Source organism: Leucopleurus acutus, assembly GCF_964270905.1.
Source record: "Leucopleurus acutus genome assembly, chromosome: 1".
Lineage (NCBI taxonomy): Eukaryota > Metazoa > Chordata > Mammalia > Artiodactyla > Delphinidae > Leucopleurus > Leucopleurus acutus.
Window position 1 is genome coordinate 137953513 of NC_139142.1, and position 21000 is coordinate 137974512.

Genomic DNA, 21000 nt, shown 5'->3' on the forward strand with positions numbered 1-21000 from the left:
GCGTCTGCTACACCCTCAGCTTAGAATGCCCGCTCCTCCGTGGCTGCTGGGCTCCTGTTTATTCTTTTTCTTTTTTAATAAATTTATTTTTTATTTTTAATTTTGGCTGCATTGGGTCTTTGTTGCTGTGCACGGGCTTTCTCTAGTTGTGAGCGGGGGCTATTCTTGTTGCGGTGCACGGGCTTCTCATTGCGGTGGTTTCTCTTGTTGCAGAGCATGGGCTCTAGGCGCACAGGCTTCAGTAGTTGTGGCTCGCGAGCTCTAGAGCGCGGGCTCAGTAGTTGTGGTTCGCGGGCTCTAGAGTGCAGGCTCAGTAGTTGTGGCACGTGGGCTTAGTGGCTCCGTGGCATGTGGGATCTTCCCGGACCAGGGCTCGAACCTGTGTCCCCTACGTTGGCAGGCGGATTCTTAACCACTGCGCCACCAGGGAAGCCCTCCTGTTTGTTCTCCAAGGCTTAGCTCAAGCTTCGTTTCTTCAAGAGGTTTTTCCTGACTCCCTAATGTGACGTCTCTGCTCTGTGTTCCCCTGGAAGCATCTGGTTCTAACTACAGTTTGACCATCAGATGTACGTTGTGTCAGTTGTCAGTGTCGAGCTCCTAAAATGTGAGCTCTTAAGGGGTGGAATCATCATATTCGTTTCTCCAGCCCCACATCCTGCCATAGCCTTGGACACAGAGTGGGTATTCAGTAAATGTACGCTGAGTGAATGATTAAATAACCAAGCATCTTCCCGTTCACTTTCCATTTCTGCTTCCAGCCCCAGGGACTACTTTAACCCAAGCAGATTGGATGAGCGCCCTGCCCACCAGGAGCCGCTCCCTGCTTCCCCGCCTCTTGCCTGGCTGGTTCCCCAATATTGCCCGACAAGAGCTGGCCCCAAGCTCCGTCCTCCATAAGCCCCAGTCACCTCTTTTCCTACCCTTGCCTTGCCAGGGTAACTGAGGTACGGGGCGAATCCTTTATATCCCCGCCCCCGCCCCACCTCCCCATCCCAACTGTGTTAGTTTTGCCCCAGCAGTCCTAGGAACCCTTTTCTCATTCCTTGGGCTCCTCTGTCTGTGGCTCCTCTCCTTGAGAAACCTCAAGTGCTTTGCAAGTCACCTGTCTCTGCCTCCTAAATCGATACGTAGCCTCAACTTCTCCTCCAAAACGTGGTCACATTTTTAAATGGCAATCTGTGCGAATCCAACTTGACTGAAAACTGCCCTGGTCTTCCTCCCTCCCTTCATGGGTGTCACCATTTCCCAACCCTTGGGACATGACCCTCTGAGACCCCTGTGGTCAACTGAAACCTGACCCTTATCACTAGGTCTCCAAACTCAGAGCTCCTGGCCAGGCCTGGTTGGCACATGGGGGCTACCGAGAAGCTCAGAGGCTTCCCTCGCTTTCCCCACGGGACGGGACAGCCAGCTGCTGCCGTGGGCGAATTGGACCCAGGGCTGTAGATCTTTAGATTTGTCAAGAGAAACTGGAGTCCAGGTTTTTACATGAGGTCCCTTGATTTTTTAATATTGGCCTAGGTTTTTTTTTTCCTTAATAGACTTTTTTTTTTTTAAGTGCCGTTTTAGGTTTTTAGAAAAACTGTGCAGAAAGTAAAGGGTTCCCAGTGCCCCTTCCCTTCCCCCACAGTTTCTCCTATTATTAATATCTTGAGTTAGTGTGGTACATCTGTTACAAGTGATGAACCATATGGACACATGACTGTGAACTAATGTTAGGGTTCCCTCTTTGTGTTGTATAGTCTACGGGCCTTCACAAGTGCATACTGTCTTGTATCCGTCACAGCAGTGTCATGCCATTTAAGTCTGCTTTCCACACTCTCCTCCCACTATGCCCTTCCTTTGCATTGTCTCCACCCAGCCCGTACGCAGGTCTTCTCACCTCTCTGGACTCCTTGGAGCTCCCTATCCCTGGTCATGGACAGTTTCCTGTCCCTCTCACCTCTCCATCAGACTGTAAGTTCCCTGAGGCCCTCAGAGAAGGCTAAGAAGCCTAGAACGCTGAGTCTCCCCAGCGCCTGGGGCAGGGGCTTGAACGCTTTGGGGACTCACTATAGCCTGTGTCAATGCTTGCTTATGGGCCGGGTCTGGGGCTTCCAGGGAAAATGCTTTGGGTGCAGTTGACGACAGGGAGAGGGCAGGGGGCAAGCAACGGAGACCCAGGCAAATCTCGTTTCAGTGGCTGCACGGAGGGGAGGGAGAATAGATGTCCCAGTAAGTCCAGTTTTAGAAAGGGGAACGTTGAGGACAAGCACAGCTCTGGGTGGTGGGATGTTTGAATCCTTAGCAGGAGTGAGCGGAGGTCTCCAGGGAGCAGGGAAGGAGATGCCCCCAGAGAATTCCCCCCTGCTTCCCCCACCTGTCCCTTCCCCTCCCGCCCAAGCAGCTGCCTCCTGTGGGAAGATGGGTGAGCAAAGCAAGTATGGGAAAACAGATCAAAAACACCTCCCTAGTGAAGCTGACCTTCCCCCCACCCCTCGCCCCCAGCCCCGATGGCAACCCTGGGGTCCCTCCTACTGGCACCCACCCAACTCTGCCCCCAGTTAGGCAGAAGAGGACACACACCTCCCACTCCGCTGACGGAGCCCAAAGCAGTGACTTGCTGTTCCTGTAACATGCCTCTGGGCCTTTGCACGAGCTGTTCCTCCTGCCAGCTGTGCCCACTCCAAACTGACGGATCCTCTCTGACCTCTTACGCCCCAAACAAACGTCACCTCCTCCGTAAAGCTGACCCTAACCTTCTCCTCCCTCAAGCCTGACAGCACCCCACCCTCCCCCAGATGCTTCCACAGAACTGTTTCCATTATCCACGTAGCATCTAACCCACTGGGTCACTGGTTTGTGCGCCGCCCTTGTTGTGTGTGCGCCTCCCACAAGGCGCAGCTTGTGGTTACACCCTGCATCCCAGGTCTCAGTGGAGTTCCAGCACCTAGCAGCCTCATTTCATGGATAAATGGATGGACACATGAATGAATGGACCTCTTCTTTTGGTGTGCTTTTGGGCTGCGCCACGTGGCTTGCAGGATATTGTTTCCCCGACCAGGGATTGAACCCGGACACAGTGAAGACACCAAATCCTAACCTCTAGACTGCCAGGGAATTCCCAATGGACCACCTCAGAGTAGAACAGTCAACATGCTTCAACATGCTATTACTGGGTTTCTTCTTTTATATTAAAACAGATCCAGGCCCTGTCTTCAAGGAATCTAAATTGTGGCTGCCTAAACAACCACACCTAAAAGAGTCAGAGGGCTTCCCTGGTGGCGCAGTGGTTGAGAGTCCGCCTGCCGATGCAGGGGACACGGGTTCATGCCCCGGTCCAGGAAGATCCCACATGCCGCGGAGCGGCTGGGCCCGTGAGCCATGGCCGCTGAGCCTGCGCGTCCGGAGCCTGTGCTCCGCAACGGGAGAGGCCACAGCAGTGAGAGGCCCGCGTACCGCAAAAAAAAAGAATCAGAGAACAATATACAACCGGGTTAGTTATAATAATTACCAATTACTGAGGTGTCTGCTGCAGGCCTGGCTCCATGCAAAGAGCCCACACACGTTGCTTCCTTCACTCCTCCCGCAGCTCACGAGTCTGGGAGGGGACCCGCACGCTGAGGTTAGGAAACATGCCCCGGGGCGCCAGCTAGTGGACGGAGACGCTGGGACTGGAGCCCAGGTCTGCCTGAGCCCAGAGTCCGTGATTGCCACTCCCTCACTTCGTCTAGAGGTGCTCAGGGAAAGGAGCGAGAGGGGGTGGGCGGCGCGGTCTGGGGAAGGCTCCTTTCTGGAGGAGCCCTGCTGTGCGATGCTGGAGGCTCGGGGACGTGCCTGAAGCCTAGACAGTGTGGAAAGACCCCAGGAGTTTCAGGGCCTGGGGTCGGAGCGGCCCCGCCCCAGCCTGTGCTCACTCTAGGGGGCTCACAGAGGTAGCGGTACTAGCAGTGCCCTGCTGGGTCCCGGTGGCCTTCCCCCGCCGGGCCCTGGGGAGAGCCGGGTCTGCTTGAGCGGCACACTCCCTGCGCCCGTGGGGTGGGGCTGTGTACCCCCTCCGACGTGGGAGGCTGCAGAGCCGGCTCCTCTGGGGAGCACATCTCCTGAGGGGGTGCCCTGCCCAGCCCAGTTTCCGGGGTGGGGCGGCGGGGGCAGGAACAGCTTTCTGGAAAGAACACGGCCCTCATTCACTGACTGGTAGACACACCCAGAGGGTCCAACTGTTTCCCACGGCGTGGAGCCAGTCCTGGCCTGCGGAGGGAGGGGGCGGATCCTCTGAGGAGCTGGGGCGCAGCCTTCCAAACATCCATCAAGCTCAGGCCGGCCAGGGGGCTTGTTACAGTATATCAAGGGGGGCGGGCTTCCCTGGTGGCGCAGTGGTTGAGAGTCCGCCTGTCGATGCAGGGGACACGGGTTCGTGCCCCGGTCCGGGAAGATCCCACATGCCGCGGAGCGGCTGCGCCCGTGAGCCATGGCCGCTGAGCCTGCGCGTCTGGAGCCTGTGCTGTGCAACGGGAGAGGCCACAACAGTGAGAGGCCCCCGTACCGCAAAAAAAAAAAAAAAAGGGGGAGGCTCTTCTGGTCCAGCCGTTCTTCTGTCTAGATACCTGGCAGCCTTGGTCCCCCCTAAACTCCATGGACACGTCACAGTGTGTGTGACTCTAGATGAAAAAAAGCCATAGCTCCCCAAAATCAGTACAGGTGACCTGTGACATTAGAAACTGTTTTGACTGTGACCTTCAAGAAGAAATACCTTTGGGGCTGGGCTGGGCGGTGGAGAGAAGATATGAGGATGTGTTTGTCAAGGGCTACAAATTTTCAGTTATGCAAGATGAATAAATTCTGGATATCTACTGTGCAATACTGAGACTGTAGTTAACAATACAGTATTGTACACTTGAAATTTGCTAAGAGGGGAGATCTCTTAAGTGTTTACATCATAAAAAAATATATGGTAACTGTGAGGTGATGGATATGTTAATTAGCTTTATTGTGATTATTTCAGATGAATATGTAGAGCGAATCAAGTTCTACACCTTAAATATATATAATTTTTAATTGTTAATTATACCTCAATAAAGCTGGAAAAAATAATTAGAAAAAAAAAGAAATACCTTTTATGTTACAACCCAGTACACACATATGGTCATATGTAATACCACAAATATATGTAACATACATAACAGAAATATCACAAAATGATACTTACCTGTACTTATGTAATACGCTGATATTTTCTGTTCTTTTATTTTGCAAACTATTCTTTTTTTTTTTTTTTTTTTTTTTTTTGCGGTACGCGGGCCTCTCACTGTTGTGGCCTCTCCCGTTGTAGAGCACAGGCTCCAGACGTGAAGGCTCAGCGGCCGTGTGGTACACGGGCCCAGCCGCTCTGCGGCATGTGGGATCTTCCCAGACCGGGACACGAACCCGCGTCCCCTGCATTGGCAGGCAGACTCTCAACCCCTGCGCCACCAGGGAAGCCCCAAACTATTCTATTTTTAAATGCTAGTCATGATCCACGAAATTGATTTTATGATCTACTGACAGGTTGTGACCTTCAGTTTGGAAAACACTGCATTAACAGACCCAGTAATCGTGGTTTTAGTTACCAGCAAGCTCTCTGGAAGTTGTGTGTATTTTGCTGAGGTGGGCATGTGACCCTGGCTGTGGGCAGGCTGGAGTTCAGGTACAAGTCATCCAGCTAAGGAGAGACGCGCTCACTCTCCTGGGATTTGGTCCTTCTCTCCCTGTGGTGGGTTTCGGAACTGGCACTGGGACTGCTGGTCTTTCAAATCCTGTTGTCCATCTATGTATATGTTCCCACTGTTCATTACAGACCTCGTTTCATCCTGACCTTGCCAAGCCGACGTTGAGTGACCTCAGACAAGTCATTTCCTATCTGGGGTCTTTATCAACAGAATAGGATTAAGGGTAGTTGTACTAGTCTGTGCTTCTCAAAGAAGGAGGGATTTTGCAGCAGTAAGTTGTATATAATTCCTCTGTATGTATATGTGTGTGTATGCGTGCTATGGTCTGAATATTTACATCCCCCCAGAATTTATATGTTAGAATCCTAACGCTAGTGTGTTGGTATTAGGAGGTGGGGCATTTGGGAGGTAATTAGGCAGAGACTTCACGAATGGGTTTAGTGCCCTTATAAAAGAGGCCCAAGAGAGCCCCCTTGCCCCTTCTGCCATGTGAGGACACAGCATGAAGTTGGCAGTCTGCAACCTGGCAGAGGGCCTTCACCAGAGCCCAGCCATGCTGGTACACTGGTCTTGAACTTTCAGCCTCTAGAACTGTGAGGAATAAATATTCGTTGTTTATAAGCTACCCAGGTAATGGTATTTTGTTATAGCAACGTGTAGGGACGAAGACAATATGTACATTTATGATTTATACTTTTTCTGGAAGATTTGGAGAAAATAAAATTTTATATTAATACAAACATAGCTAGGTTATGGAGCAGACTATAAAACTCACAATGCTTTTTTAAAAATATACTTCTTTTTATTGCAGTAAAATATACACAAGATAAACTTTAACATTTTAACTTTTTTTGTTTGTTTTTTCTTTGTGGTGCGCGGGCCTCTCACTGTTGTGGCCTCTCCCGCTGCGGAGCACAGGCTCCGGACGCGCAGGCTCAGCGGCCATGGCTCACGGGCCCAGCCGCTCCACGGCATGTGGGATCTTCCCGGACCTGGGCACAAACCCGTGTCCCCTGCATGAGCAGGCGGACTCTCAACCACTGCGCCACCAGGGAAGCCCTTAACTATTTTTAAGTGTACAATTCAGTGACACAAAGTACATTCACAGTGTTGTGCAACCATCACCACTATCCATTTCCAGAACTTTTTCATCATCCCAAACAGAAACTCTTGTACCCATTAAACAATTCCTTCCTCCCCCTAGCCTCTGGCAACCACCATTCTACTTTCTCTCTCTATGGATTTGACTTTGTACCGGATATAAGTGAAATCATACAATATTTGTCCTTTGGTGTCTGGCTTATTTTACTTAGCATGGTTTCAAGGTTCATCCGTGTTGTAGCATGTGTCAGAATTTCACTCCATTCTGAGGCTGAATAATATTCTATTGTATGTATATACCACATCTTGCTTATCCATTCATCTGTTGATGGACACTTAGATCGTCTCTACCTTTTGACTGTTGTAACTAATGCTGCTGTGAACATGGGTGTACAAACATCTGTTTGGTCCCTGCTTTCTATTCTTTTGCATATATACTGAGGAGTGGAATTGCTGGATCATATGGTAATTCTCTGTTTAACCCGTTGAAGAACTACCATACTGTTTTCCACAGCAGTTACACCGTTTGATAATGCCATCAGCAATGCACTATGGTTCCAATTTCTCCATATCCTCATCCACACTTGTTCTTTTCTTTCTTTCTTTCTTTCTTTCTTTTCTGTAATAGCCAACCTAATGGGTGTGAAGTGGTATCTCATTGTGGTTTTGATTTGCATTTTCCTGATGACTAGTGGTGCCGAGCATCTTTTTGTGTACTTATTGGCCATTTGTATATTTTCTTTGGAGAAAGGTCTATTCAAGTCATTTTGAACTGGGTTGTTTGATTTTTGTTGTTGTTGAGCTGTAGGAGCTCTTTATATATTCTGGATATTAATCTCTTATCAGATATGTGGTTTGCAAATATTTTCTCCCACTCTGTGGGCTGTCTTATTACTTATTTTTATCTGTCAATATATTTTTTCTTTTTTTTAATTAGTTATCCATTTTGTACATATTAGTGTATACATGTCAATCCCAATCTCCCAATTCATCCCACCACCACCACCCCAACACTGCTTTGCCCCCTTGGTGTCCATAGATTTGTTCTCTACATCTGTGTCTCTATTTCTGCATTGCAAACCGGTTCATCTGTACCATTTTTCTAGATTCCACATTTATGTGTTAATAGATGATATTTGTTTTTCTCTCTCTTTTTTCTTTAATAGATGTTTATTGGAGTATAATTGCTTCACAATACTGTGTTAGTTTCTGTTACACAACAAAGTGAATCAGCCATATGCATACACATGTCCCCATATCCCCTCCCTCTTGCATGTCCCTCCCATTCTCCCTATCCCACCCCTCTAGGTCATCTCAAAGCACCGAGCTGGTCTCCCTGTGCTATGCGGCTGCTTCCCACCAGCCAACTATTTTACATTTGGTAGTGTATATATGTCGATGCTACTCTCACTTCGCCCCAGCTTCGCCCTCCCACCCCATGTCCTCAAGTCCATTCTCTGTGTCTACATCTTTATTCCTGCCCTGCAACTAGGTTCATGGGTACCATTTTTTTTTTAGATTCCATATGTATGTGTTAGCGTACGGTATTTGTTTTTCTCTTTCTGACCTACTTCACTCTGTATGAGAGTCTCTAGGTCCAACCACGTCTGTACCAATGACCCAGTTGCGTTCCTTTTCATGGCTGAGCAATATTCCATTGCATTTGTGTACCACATCTTCTTTATCCATTCGTCTGTCGATGGGCTCTTATTGGTTTCTTGATAGTGTCCTTTGATACTCAAGAGATCTTAATTTTCACGTCTGAAGGTGGCGTGGGGGCTGCTTCTAGGCTCTGCCTCCCACCCTCTTCCCCAAGGGCACGTTAGTCCTCTGTGGTATTGAGGACCTTTGGTGGTCCTCTGGTACAGGGATGGGATGGGAACTCTGCCCGGTCACCTCCTGGGCTCAGAGCTGTTTTCTGTTTACCATGAAGGACGTCTCGACAGGCCTGGAGGAGGCAGAGGGTCTGAAGTGTGACTCAGACCCCGAGCCTCACCAGCAGCTGCCCCTTAGCTAGCAGCCTCCGGCCACATCCACGAAGCTGGGGCCTTATCAGGACCAGTCAGCGTTCAGACAGCTCTGGGGCCCACCCAGCCTAGGACGGACTGATGAGTAGGGGCAAAAGGTGACTCTGGGCCTCTCTCCACTTACTCCCCACTGGTTTCTCACGGAACCTGAACTCCTGCTGGTAACCTCACTTCTTTGGGTCAAATGTATGACCTCTTGTCTGAAATGCCCTCGGTGACATCCACGCATCTGTTGGTAATTTGAACAAGAGCTTCCTGATCTCATGCTTGTGGGAGCTTCCTGATCTCATGCTTGTAGTTTTCTAAAAGCAAGCAATGGAGAGATTCCCTTCCAAACAGCATTCTTTGCCTTTGCTATGTATGCGCAGCAAGGAATTTTATGTTTTCCAACATAACATTTTTCAGAAAAGAGGGAGCTGGGTCCATCCAGAGTTCTTCCTGTTTAGGGTCACTCTGTTCCTGTATGTTGAACAATGGGCTGTATGGGCTGCTTGAAGGAAGTCACGGTCACCTGAAACTCTCGCCGTCAATGCTTGTTTGGGATCCTTTCAGAAGACACCTGACATACACCATCAATTTAAAAAGAGAGAAGGACAAAAAATGTAATACAGATTGAGATTTATTCCCAGGAATCTGGTCTTCCATTTGCAAGTACTGGTTTTGTTGTGAAGGAGCTTTTCATGATCTCTGTAAAAACCAGAGTAGTGGGTCTGGAGAGAGTAGCTATGCAGACTGACCCGAGCCAATCACTCGTTTACCCTCACTGTATTTCATCCATTACTACGTGCACATTTTTTTTTTTAAACATTAAAACAGCTCTGAAATCAGGATTCATTTCCAATCAGTGCTGTCTCATGATTATAATTGGCGACAATTTTTTTTCGGTCTTAGTGGTACACAAAGTGGTGGTGTGACTTCCAGCCGAGCACGTGTGAAGTTCCTGGAAATACCGTCTCAGGCACTATCAGTACTTCGAGGTCCATGAGGGCTAGAGGACCCCCAACCTGACCAGCAGGTGGCGCAGCACAGTGGGAGTCTCAGGCTGAGTCCCACCCCCTGCCCCTCCCCCCAAACAAATATTTTCCAGCAAGCGGGCACAAAAACATTAAGATGACCTGTTTTGTTGGCAGAAGTCCTTGCAACCTACCCTCTTAGGGGCTCTTAAGCACCTTTCTTGAAAGTTCGTGTGAGCTGATGTGACAGCTGTCTGGTGGCATGCGTCAGCTGAACTTCTTATGGGTTCAAGCCCAGAATCCTCCTGGTAAGGCTCATCTGGGCTCATTCAGAGGGGGAGCCGCTTTGGGGCGTCCTCTGCTCATGCAGGAGGGAGGGTGCCTGGGCAACACTTCTCATCAGTGTACATTTCTCTAATTCCACTCATTTCTCCAATGAGACAGCATCCATCTGGCTAATTAGTAAACCCTCTGGTGTTGATCCAAAATAACTCCAACTGAACCAAAGTTGTGGCCTCTGGAATGTGAACTTAAGGTTTGTGTTTCAAATGCTAATGAACCACCACCCCAGGGGTATGGGTTAAAACTAACATTTTCACATCACACTGTGTGAAGTGTTTGAAAGCAAATTGCCTACAGTGTCATAATAGCAAATGAATACTTGTGACTTGGGGTACATTTTTAGCAATAGCATTAAACACAGCTTCAAAAAGTGTAGCTTTCGAATAACTTAGATGGAAATGAGATTTTTTTTTTTTTGCTGTACTCGGGCCTCTCACTGTTGCGTCCTCTCCCGTTGCGGGGCAACAGGCTCCGGACGCGCAGGCTCAGCGGCCATAGCTCACGGGCGCAGCTGCTCGGGGCATGTGGGATCTTCCTGGACCAGGGCACGAACCCGTGTCCGCTGCATCGGCAGGCGGACTCTCAACCACTGCGCCACCAGGGAAGCCCGAGAATATTTTACTTAAACTGTGTTAGGTGACTCCAAAAAGTGGCTGTGTTATGAAGATACTGTTGTCAAAGATGCATGCAAAGATTGTGAACACACATTTCTATGAACTAGGAGTGGAAAAACAACATTTTAAAATTAATACTGGGATTTCCCTGGTGGTGCGGTGGTTAAGAATCTGCCTGCCAATGCGGAGGACACGGGTTCGAGCCCTGCTCCAGGAAGATCCCACGTGCCGCAGAGCAACTAAGCCCACGCGCCACAACTACTAAGCCTGTGCTCTAGAGCCCACGAGCCACAACTAGTGAGCCCACGAGCCACAACTACTGAACCTGCGAGCCACAACTACTGAAGCCCGCGCGCCTAGAACCCGAGCTCCGCAACAAGAGAAGCCACTGCAATGAGAAGCCCTCATACCACGGTGAAGAGTAACCCCCGCTCACCACAACTAGAAAAAGCCCGCGCACAGCAGAAGACCCAACGCAGCCAAAATAAATAAATTTATTAAAATAAATAAAATTAAATTAATACTATGTTGGATATGGTAAGGGATTCTAAATAGGTACGTCTAACTAAATTAATAAATTAATGTGATAAAGAGAGTGTGTACCATTTGCATCCCTAGAAGTTGTATATTTTTTTGGACCCTCTCATTGGGGAAACAGCCCATCAGTTTATATTCAGCCACCTAATATGTAAACATATTCATTCGGGAGGTGATAAGTTTTGCTGGCCATGTCCTTTAAGGCCTGGGATACACAGTGTGTAGGCTAAAGTTTACTGGGGGAGGATCCAGGAATATGGATAGAGCACTAGCCTGAAACAGATAAGAAGTCAGGTGCAAATTTCACCTCTTGTTAATTTCCCTTGGTTAAATCTGCCAGGACTAGCCTGAAACCTCCTGGTGGTGGTTTTGTTGTTGTGATTTGTCCTTTTTTTTTTTTTTTTTAGGGCTAAATCAGGAGAACTTGGCAGGTCCCTGAAAGTGTATAACAGCCCATTTTCCTTTTTTTTTTTTTTAAAGCTGCTTTAAAACATATTTTAAAGCTGTGAATCCTCTTTTAAATGAAATCCTATATGGAACACCAATATACTGTTGAAATATCAGCAAAGCTTCACATTGTGCATTTTTTAAAATATTTATTTATGTATTTGGCTGTGTTGGGTCTTAGTTGCGGCACGTGGGATCTTTTCATTGCAGCATGCGAACTCTTAGTTGTGGCATGTGGGACCTAGTTCCCTGACCAGGGATCGAAGCCGGGGCCCCTGCATTGGGAGCACGGAGTCTTAGCCACTGGACCACCAGGGAAGTCCCTCACACTGTGTTTTGATTTCAGAATTCTCTGAAGCCTTTTGTTTTATTCAGTCTTATTTCTAAGACCTCTGTGAAAAGAGACAACAAACCAAGCTGCAGTTTGAAATACTGGAAATTACACTCTGGTTTTTACAATGTTGGTGAAATTAAGAACTTTAGCTTGTGATGGCTAAAAAGACCAGTGAGTTCATTTTATGTGCAGTTAATCTGAAATGATTAACAATGGGCACAACATAGAAATCATCAGCTATGCTTTAGTCACTGCCCATGATTATCCATGGATGTTTCACAGTATTGACAAACATAAAAGTTTACATTTTACATGCAAAATAACAATGTATTAATGGGAGAGTCCTTATTTCTTTGAATGGTGGAAAAACACCACGCAAGAAATCTCCACCTGCTGAAACAGCAACGTCAAGTTTGGTCTTACCTGTGAGTTTTGTCTCAACCTGATTAATTGGCAAAGAGGGTCATCGTTCAGCATCTAGTTCATAAACATCATAGTGAACACTGTATTTTTCATCTTTTCTCAGTAGCAAAGAAAAATTAAGTCCTAGTGCTTTGTGCTAAGACTTAATTCCCCTTAATCAAAGTGACTTCTCTTAAAAGGAAACTTATGCCTCTTATATTTTCTTTCTCAAAGAGAGGACTTGTGTTATTATATTTTTACTATAATTAAGAAAAATTTCAACCAAGACATCTTCTGGTTGAAATAGGGGTGGAAGTAACCTTTCTGTTTCTCCTCGTTACTGGTACAACGTCCACCCCCACAAAAGTGGTCCCTGGAATGTAACTTAGGGTCCCACAGAATGCAGTCTCGAAGTCTCCAATCTCTTTACGTAGCCTGTAGTCCTCAGATCAAATAACACAACTCCAGAAGCATCCCCATCCCCACCCCAACCTCCCTCCGCAGACATCCACGCAAACCGGAAATCAAATGATAGCATCTTTGGCAAGCCCCCTAACTTTCCAACGCCTCGGTTTTCCTGCCTGCAAAATATAAAATCAGTTTCATATCTGAAAATGATTAACAATAGCAAGCGTTTGTTAGATCTTTACTTTATGGCAGGCCCTTCACTTAGGTTCTCTCTTTTAATCATAACCACCACCCTATGCAGAAAGTAACTGCTGTTATTTCCATTTCACAGATGGGGAAACTAAGGCACAAGGAGTTAAGTTCCTTGCCTGGAATTGCACAGGAAATGGCAAACCAGTCTTTAAACCCATGTGGCTTGAATCCAGCCCCGAGGCCCTTAACTGCTCTGCCTTAATTCCTGAGACGGAGTGGTGAAGGTGAAGGAGACCAGGTGGGCAGGCAAGGTGACCAGCACAGGCTTGGCACAGAGTGGGTGAGGGTTCCTGTCCTTCGAGGGTGACTTGTCTTGGTTAGTTGGGTGCATATCTGTCTCATCTTTTCCTTTATACACTTCTTGGGGACAAGGACTGTCTTTTCATCTTTTTAAAAATGTTTTCCTGTGCAACATAGGAATACAATGGTATGGAGGACACCTATTTTCCTCCATTCTGTGTGTCACTAACCTATGCAATTTTTATTTCAGTTAAATTCTCCTTTTCCCTCCAGCTGCTGCAGCTCACAGGGTGTAATCAGCTCTACATTGAGCCCTTAACCTTATTCGTCACATGATAAAAATGCCGGACACACTGGTTGAATGAAGTATGTGAATTGTATGCTGCTAAGTATTACCCTCCTTTTGTATGTTTTGTCGGGTCATCCTCCCTGGATGGTGTGTGCTGTGAGAGTAGGGACCATTTCTTTCCTTTTTCTTGCCCATGACATTGAAATCCAGGGAGAACCAGGGGACCAAGGTGGGCAAGTCTGTGGAAACCCAACCTTGGTCCCACTATTGCTAGAGGTTTTTCTGATGTGCCTGAGTCTCCCCTGGTACCAGACCGTTCCCTCTCATCCTGCCACCAGGTGAATTAGTGGTACATCTGGGAGTGAAAGTGTCTTGGTGATTTAGATCAGAAAACCAGGAGGACCAAGGCGTGCCAGGCCCACTTACATCAGTGTTGTTCATTTGTTTGCAAAGTATCAACTTTTATTTTTTAACCTGGGTAAAATGTACATGTGCTTTAAAAAATTATTTTCTATATTATTTTGCATTCAGAAATTTTTTTTACGTCTTTATTAGAGTATAATTGCTTTACAATGGCGTGTTAGTTTCTGCTTTATAACAAAGTGAATCAGTTATACATATACTTATGTTCCCATATCTCTTCCCTCTTGGGTCTCCCTCCCTCCCACCCTCCCTCTCCCACCCCTCTAGGTGGTCACAAAGCACCGAGCTGATCTCCCTGTGCTATGCGGCTGCTTCCCACTAGCTATCTATTTTACATTTGGTAGTGTATATATGTGCACGCCACTCTCTCACTTTGTCCCAGCTTACCCTTCCCCCTCCCCATATCCTCAAGTCCATTCTCTAGTAGGTCTGTGTCTTTATTCCTGTCTTACCCCTAGGTTCTTCATGACATTTTTTTTCCTTAAATTCCATATATATGTGTTAGCATACGGTATTTGTCTCTCTCTTTCTGACTTACTTCACTCTGTATGACAGACTCTAGGTCCATCCACCTCACTACAAATAGCTCAATTTCGTTTCTTTTTATGGCTGAGGAATATTCCATTGTATATATGTGCCACACCTTCTTTATCCATTCATCCGATGATGGACACTTAGGTTGTTTCCATCTCCGGGCTATTGTAAACAGAGCTGCAATGAACACATTCAGAACTATTTTTTAACTTTTTTTATTGTGGTAAAATATACACAACATAAAATTGATCATTTTTAAGTGCATTTTACGTTTACAGTAGTGAGCAACCATCACCACTACCCATTTCCAGAACTTTTTATCCTCCCAGACAGAAACTCTGTACCCCTTAAACAACAGCCCCCGTTCCTCCCTCCCTCGCCAGCCTCTATTCTGTCTCTTTGAACTTGCCTGTTCCAGGCCCCTCACATAACTGGAATCACACAATATTTGGCCTTTTGTGCCTGCCTTATTTCACCTGGCATAATGTTTTCAAGTTTCCATCCATGTTGTAGCGTGCACCAGAACTTATTCCTTTTGAAGACTGAGTAATATTCCATTGTATGTGTAGACTGCATTTTGCTTATTTGCTAGGTTACTGGATTCTTTTCTTGAGTGGTCATTAGTTTATAACAGTCTCCCAAACTCCCTTCCTCCCTGTCTTTAATCCCCTAGTGGGATTTCTAAACTATTTAATTTTCCTTCTCTATCCCTCTCATTTCCACCTTTTGACTATTATGAGTAATTGCTTACACCGGCAATTATTATGAATGATTGCTTATACCATAAAGATGCATATTTGCGATGAAACATAACTATATTATATTTTGCTACATAGTTCCAGATAATAATGCATAGGACCTAAAGAACTATAATAAAAAGCAAAAGTATAAACAAACCACAAAAACAAAAAAATCACTTTAAGTTCCAAGGATGCATCATTAAATAAGCATTTGCTGAAGGCCTGGGATGAGCCAGGCACACACCCTGCGTTTCCAACCATCTCAGGAGGGTCCTCCCCAGTTGGGGTGGATGGGGCTGCAGGGGAGACAAGGCCTAGGCGGGTAGCTTTGCCTGCAGGCAGATGTGGATGGCGCTGCAGGAGAGGTACAGGCAGGGGCCTTCGGAGGCAGGGGCAGAACCCGTCCGTGGGGCTCTGAGGAGGTGGCAGATCTGGGGAGTAGGTGAGGCACGGACTATGGTAAACTCCTAGCTCTGCTCGCTCTTTGCGGAACGCAGCTAGTATTTTTCAGTGTCTTGGGCCTGCCCTGAGGGCTTTGGGTTCCTCTAGTTTACATTACTCACAGCTTATTAAACAGTCTGAATCCTGCATTTAAGCAGCCCTGTTGCTCTGATTCAGAGTGCCTCGGATTTACCTGGTCTGGTCCTTTGGTGTGTCTTAGGGCAGCGACGCTCCAGTCAGCCTTGTGGAAGTGCTGCATCTCTTTGGGGGATCTGGAGCACAGCGCTTGATGGACTCGGACCCGGGATCACACTGTCTGTCCAGGTGTAGCACCTGATGCAGGGAGAGGGAGCAGCCCCAGCTCTCCCGGAGCTGTGTGACCTTGGGGAAGTTACTCCACCCCTCTGATCCTCTTGCGCAACATGAGGGCATTGGGTGACCTCTATGGCCCTTTCCAGCTGCTGTAATTTTATGATTGCCCTATTATGATTTAAGTACCTCCCTCTATCACTCTCGGAGTGAATGACTCAGCCGTCTGAGAGTTTCACTATTGTTTTTAAGGAAGCCTGGTTATTTTGCCATCACAAGCAAGGGTATGTCCCTTAGGGAAACAATCTGACAGTCTTGATCCAGCTGGAGTTAGGCTGACACTCACTGGAGTTCTTCACTCTGTATTCTTTCAGTGAAGCAGCTCGGACACCGGCTGGCCAGAGGCATCCGGAGCCATGTCAGAACTTTGAGCGAGGCCTGGTGACAGGGACCGGCTGTCACCCACCAGTCTTCCCAGCTCGGCTTCAAGATGCTGAGCTTGAAGCTCCCCAGGCTGTTCAGCATAGAACAGGTGCCCCAGGTACGTGCTGTTGTTCTGGTGGTTGAGTTCCAGGCTGGGACTAGGGCTTGGCCTCTGCAACATGGCGACTGCTATGTCTTCAACCAGTCTGCTCTGTGTATACCCACTCTCTTCAAGGAGCCCCTCCCAGACTCCCGTTGGGGAATTCGACCTCCTGTTTCCCTCACCTACACCAAACCTGGAAACGGAAGTGATCCTAAAACCCTTTAAGTTGTAGCCCTTCCCTGTGACATCTGTATTTTTTCCCGAAGCAGAGTCATTCTTGAGACTACTGATTCAAGCTACGGAGGTGAAGCTAGCAGCCCTTGTCTGAGTGACAATTTTTTAAGGACGCTCCTGTGGGTGCTTGAAAGCAGGCCAGGGGCAGGGTCACCTCAGAGTGTGGCTTTGTGGTTGTTCTCATCCTTTGCAGGAGGCCCAGGCCAGGTGTGTGTTGAGGCGATGAAGAGAGTTATTGATCCGCCTGTGCCTGGGTGTTCAAGGGCAGCTACCCCAAAACACCGGGGATGCATTGATAATCTGCGTTTTTCATAAGCCTTAAGGCAAGGTCATGCTGCTTGTGAGCTGCGCCAGTGGTGCACCTCCTCCTTCCCTTGCAAAGTAAACGTCATCTCATCACACCCTTGTTTCGGTGTTATGTTTCCTTCCTCTTTGAACAAGAATAACTGTTGTTTCATGGATGTTTCATCTGGAGGATGTCAGGGAGGGAGGGGAGATCTCCTTTCCACCCAGCCGACCGCCAAGCCCTTACGACTTTCCCCAGAAAAATAAATCCCAAATGATCTCAGCATCATGAATGGAAGGTTAAGAGGAGACAAACCACAAAACCCTCTTCCTGAAAGCCTGCGCGGCTAGGTGATGCCAGCAAGATGGCATCGGGGGAAAATCAGAAGGATGCGGAGCTGTTGAAGGGCAGAGATGAGGATGCGGCAGGTAACAGACACACTGGAAATGAGACCAGGTTCCCACAATGCTGTTGGGCAGGTGGCCCACCTCTGTTCTCACAAGGCTGTAGACATCTCTTCCTGGTGCACTGCCCCGGTTGGTCCTACTCACAGAGAACTAGTGGCTGTGATTAGCGGGGACACGGTGATCTTTTGATTCATTCACTCGTGACATTTTTATTGACTGCCTACTATGTGCAAGGTGTTACTCTGTGCGGGGCCCAGAGGAGAATCACATACAAATCCTGGCCTTAAGGGGCTCTGTGTTGGCTGGGAAGATTTAAAATTGTTCAGGAGCACTTCCGTTGCAAAGTGCATTAGGGTGTGTGCTCAGAGAGGGACAGATGGGTTCAGAAGAGGGATTGGTCACTTCCATCATGGGGGAGGAGGGAATCAGGGATGTCTCCACAAAGGGGGCGATCTGTAAGATTGGGTTTGAGGATGGGTAGAATTTGGGGGGCGGGGAGAGCACTCCAAGTGAAGAAATGGCATGAGTAAAGGCCTGGAGCTGGGAAATCAGGGGGCAGGTGTGGGAACTCTTGGGGCGGGGATTATGGGTATCTGCTCGGATATCTCCCTGGGAGTTTTGGTCAAGGTTGGGTTCAGAGACTGTGTCCAGGAAAGAAGTGAAGGAGAGAGAATGGTCTCACTGGGGACCTTGGGTAAACTGCTAGGATTCTGAATGTATGGGGGTTCTGAGGGTGAGGACCGGACCGCCCCTGAGGGCTGAAGATTAATGTGTCTTCTCTGTCCGGTTTTTCATAAATGATGGAGATGACAATTTTCTCTTTAGTAAAATGGCACCAGTCAGAGGCAGAGAACCAACGTCACACGTCACATCCGTTTACTTCAGAACCTTCCTTGGGCTCCTGGGTTTCCCAGCATCACGCCCAAGTTTCATGCGGCCACAGAGGAAACACAGTGGCTCTGCCTGCCCGGAGGGTAGTTTTATTTGAGGATTTAGTGGGGGAGGGGGAAAGGCATTTTTAAAATATTCAAACAGATGCAAACATATTAAGGAGTAAATGCATAATTTTCATGAGTATTTAAAATAGGAGACTTCATAGAAATATTAAGTTTACTTTCGGTGGGCTCTGTGGGTTCCAGTACTTGGTCTGCAGAATGACCTTGGGCAGAGTGCCCTTAGTCTCCCTACCTCAGTTTCTGCATCTGTAAAATGGGGTGGTGCTAGAATCTCTTCCTCGGGTAACGGTAAAGATTAAATGAGGTAACCTATGGGAAGTGCCTGGCATATGGTGAAGTCAGTAATGTTGGCCGTTATTATTATTATCAGCTCTCCTGTGCACTCCGCACTTGGAGGGGGTGGAGTGTGTTGGGAGGAGACGTTAAGCAGCCCCTCCCACAGACTCCCACCCCAGCTCCCCGCCTGGTATTTACAGGCCCAACCCCTACCCACCTCCCCCACTGGGTTTCATCTGTAAACCCTCTTCTCCAGCCACACTGGTGCTCTCTCTAGACTTCCCACCAGATTGGACATTCACTTCTCTTGACCTCTGTTTGAAGAAGGCTTACCTCCCTTGCCCCTCCATCCGCCTTTCTGGCCTCCTTCTCCGTGGAGCTGCAGGTGCCTTCTCCCTTCCCTTAGCCCCTTCAGCTGTTGGTTGGCACCTCTACAGGCTGCCCTATACGGCCACCTCTCCCTTCGTATATCAACCAGCTGTGTGGCCTGGGCCACTTCCCTTCCCTCTCTGAGCCTCCCCCATCAGAGGAGAGTGGGGCACCGCCTCTTGGCATCCTCAGGGTTCTAATTCTGGTGCATTCCTCCTAATGGACTACTCACAGGAAAGGACAGTTCTCCCTTCCCGTAGAAGGTAGGACTTGGGTACGTGCCTCACAATTTCAAGTTTCCCTGTGTCTAATAACAGACCTGGGTACATTAGGGAGTTGTGAAAGATGTGAACCAACAGCTCAAGGAATGGAATAAATATCTAGGTGTTGATTCCTACACAGACCCAACCTAGAGACAAACAGGGAAGTCTAGACAGCAAGTTAATATGGAACATGGCATGACACTTGGCCAGGAAACAAGAGTATTTTGTGTCAAATTGAGAATCTTTTGTTAACGGTAGCCTTGGCCCCCAGGCTACAGGTAAACTCACCGTATTGTCCTGGAAGCCTTAATTTAGGGCACAGGCAGGAAGATTCCAGAGGTGCTACAAAGCATTTCCCAGCCTGGCACTGGAGCTCTGCCGCTTACTGTGGGAATTTGGACAAGACGTGTAACCTCTCCAAGCCTCAGTTTCCTTATCTGTGAAATGGAGATAATATCTGTCTCACAGAGCTATTGTAAAGATCCAAGAAAAATGAAATGGAGTAGTGGGATAATTATGAAGGAACAGAAGCAGAGCCAGATCAGTGGCTGGGAGTGGTGTTGGCTAGGTGGGCTTGGGCACCTGAAACAGGAAGCCACCTCGATAGGCAACTGGTTTCTCCAGCCGAGAATTTCTCACAGTGGGCGCTTGGATCACCACCACGAGAATACCTGGGAGCTTACGAAAGGGAGTCATGATTGCAGGCTTTTTGTATTGTTATTGATTTTAATCCAAATGAATGCTTTCAACATTTCATCATTTAATACAATGTTAGCTCTTTCTGTGTGTATGGGTGTGTGTGTGTGTTTGTGTGTGTGTGTGTATAAATAACCTTTATCAGGTTAAGAATATTCCTTTCTATCCCTAGTTTCCTAGGATTTTTTTTTCCCCTCTAATCAGTAATAAATTCTTTTTTCTATCAGTATATCTTTTGAGATGGCCATATATGATTCATTTAAGTTATTAGCGTGGTGAATTACATTGATTGATTTACTAATGTTAAACCAACCTTGCATTTATTTATTTATTTTATTTATTCTTTTTATTTATTTATTTATTTTGGCCGCACCGCGCAGCATGCGGGATCTTAATTCCCTGACCAGGGATCAAACCTGTGCCCCCTGCAGTGGAAGTGTGGAGTCTTAACCACTGGACCGCCAGGGAAGTCCCCAACCTTGCATTTAAATATTACTTGGTCACGATGGAGTATCTTTTTAATCTAACGCTGAAATCAGCTGATAGTTTGTCTAGGATCCTTAAATCTATTTATTGAATTGGCCTGGAATTTTTCCTTCTTATACTGCCCTCCCCTGGATTGGGGATTAAGATGGTGCCAACCACATATGAGTTGGAGAGTGTTGCCTATTTATTCTATGGAAAATATATGTAATTTTTTTTTTGCGGTACGCGGGCCTCTCACTGTTGCGGCCTCTCCCGTTGCGGAGCACAGGCTCCGGACGCGCAGGCTCAGCGGCCATGGCTCACGGGCCCAGCCGCTCCGCGGCATGTGGGATCCTCCCGGATCGGGGCACGAACCTGTGTCCCCTGCATCAGCAGGCGGACTCTCAACCACTGCGCCACCAGGGAAGCCCGATATATGTAA

The 21000-nt window shown here is 47.6% G+C and overlaps 1 protein-coding gene across 1 annotated transcript in view; it reads left to right on the top strand.

Annotated features, from left to right (window-relative positions):
• Window positions 1-21000, top strand: part of PAQR5 (progestin and adipoQ receptor family member 5) — a 71412-nt gene that overhangs the window by 12873 nt on the left and 37539 nt on the right. Inside the window, exon 2 of the mRNA XM_082838572.1 lies at window positions 16455-16621. Within this exon, the coding sequence (XP_082694698.1) occupies window positions 16571-16621 (51 nt within the window). The 5' untranslated portion in view covers window positions 16455-16570. The remainder of the gene's footprint in view (window positions 1-16454; window positions 16622-21000) is intronic.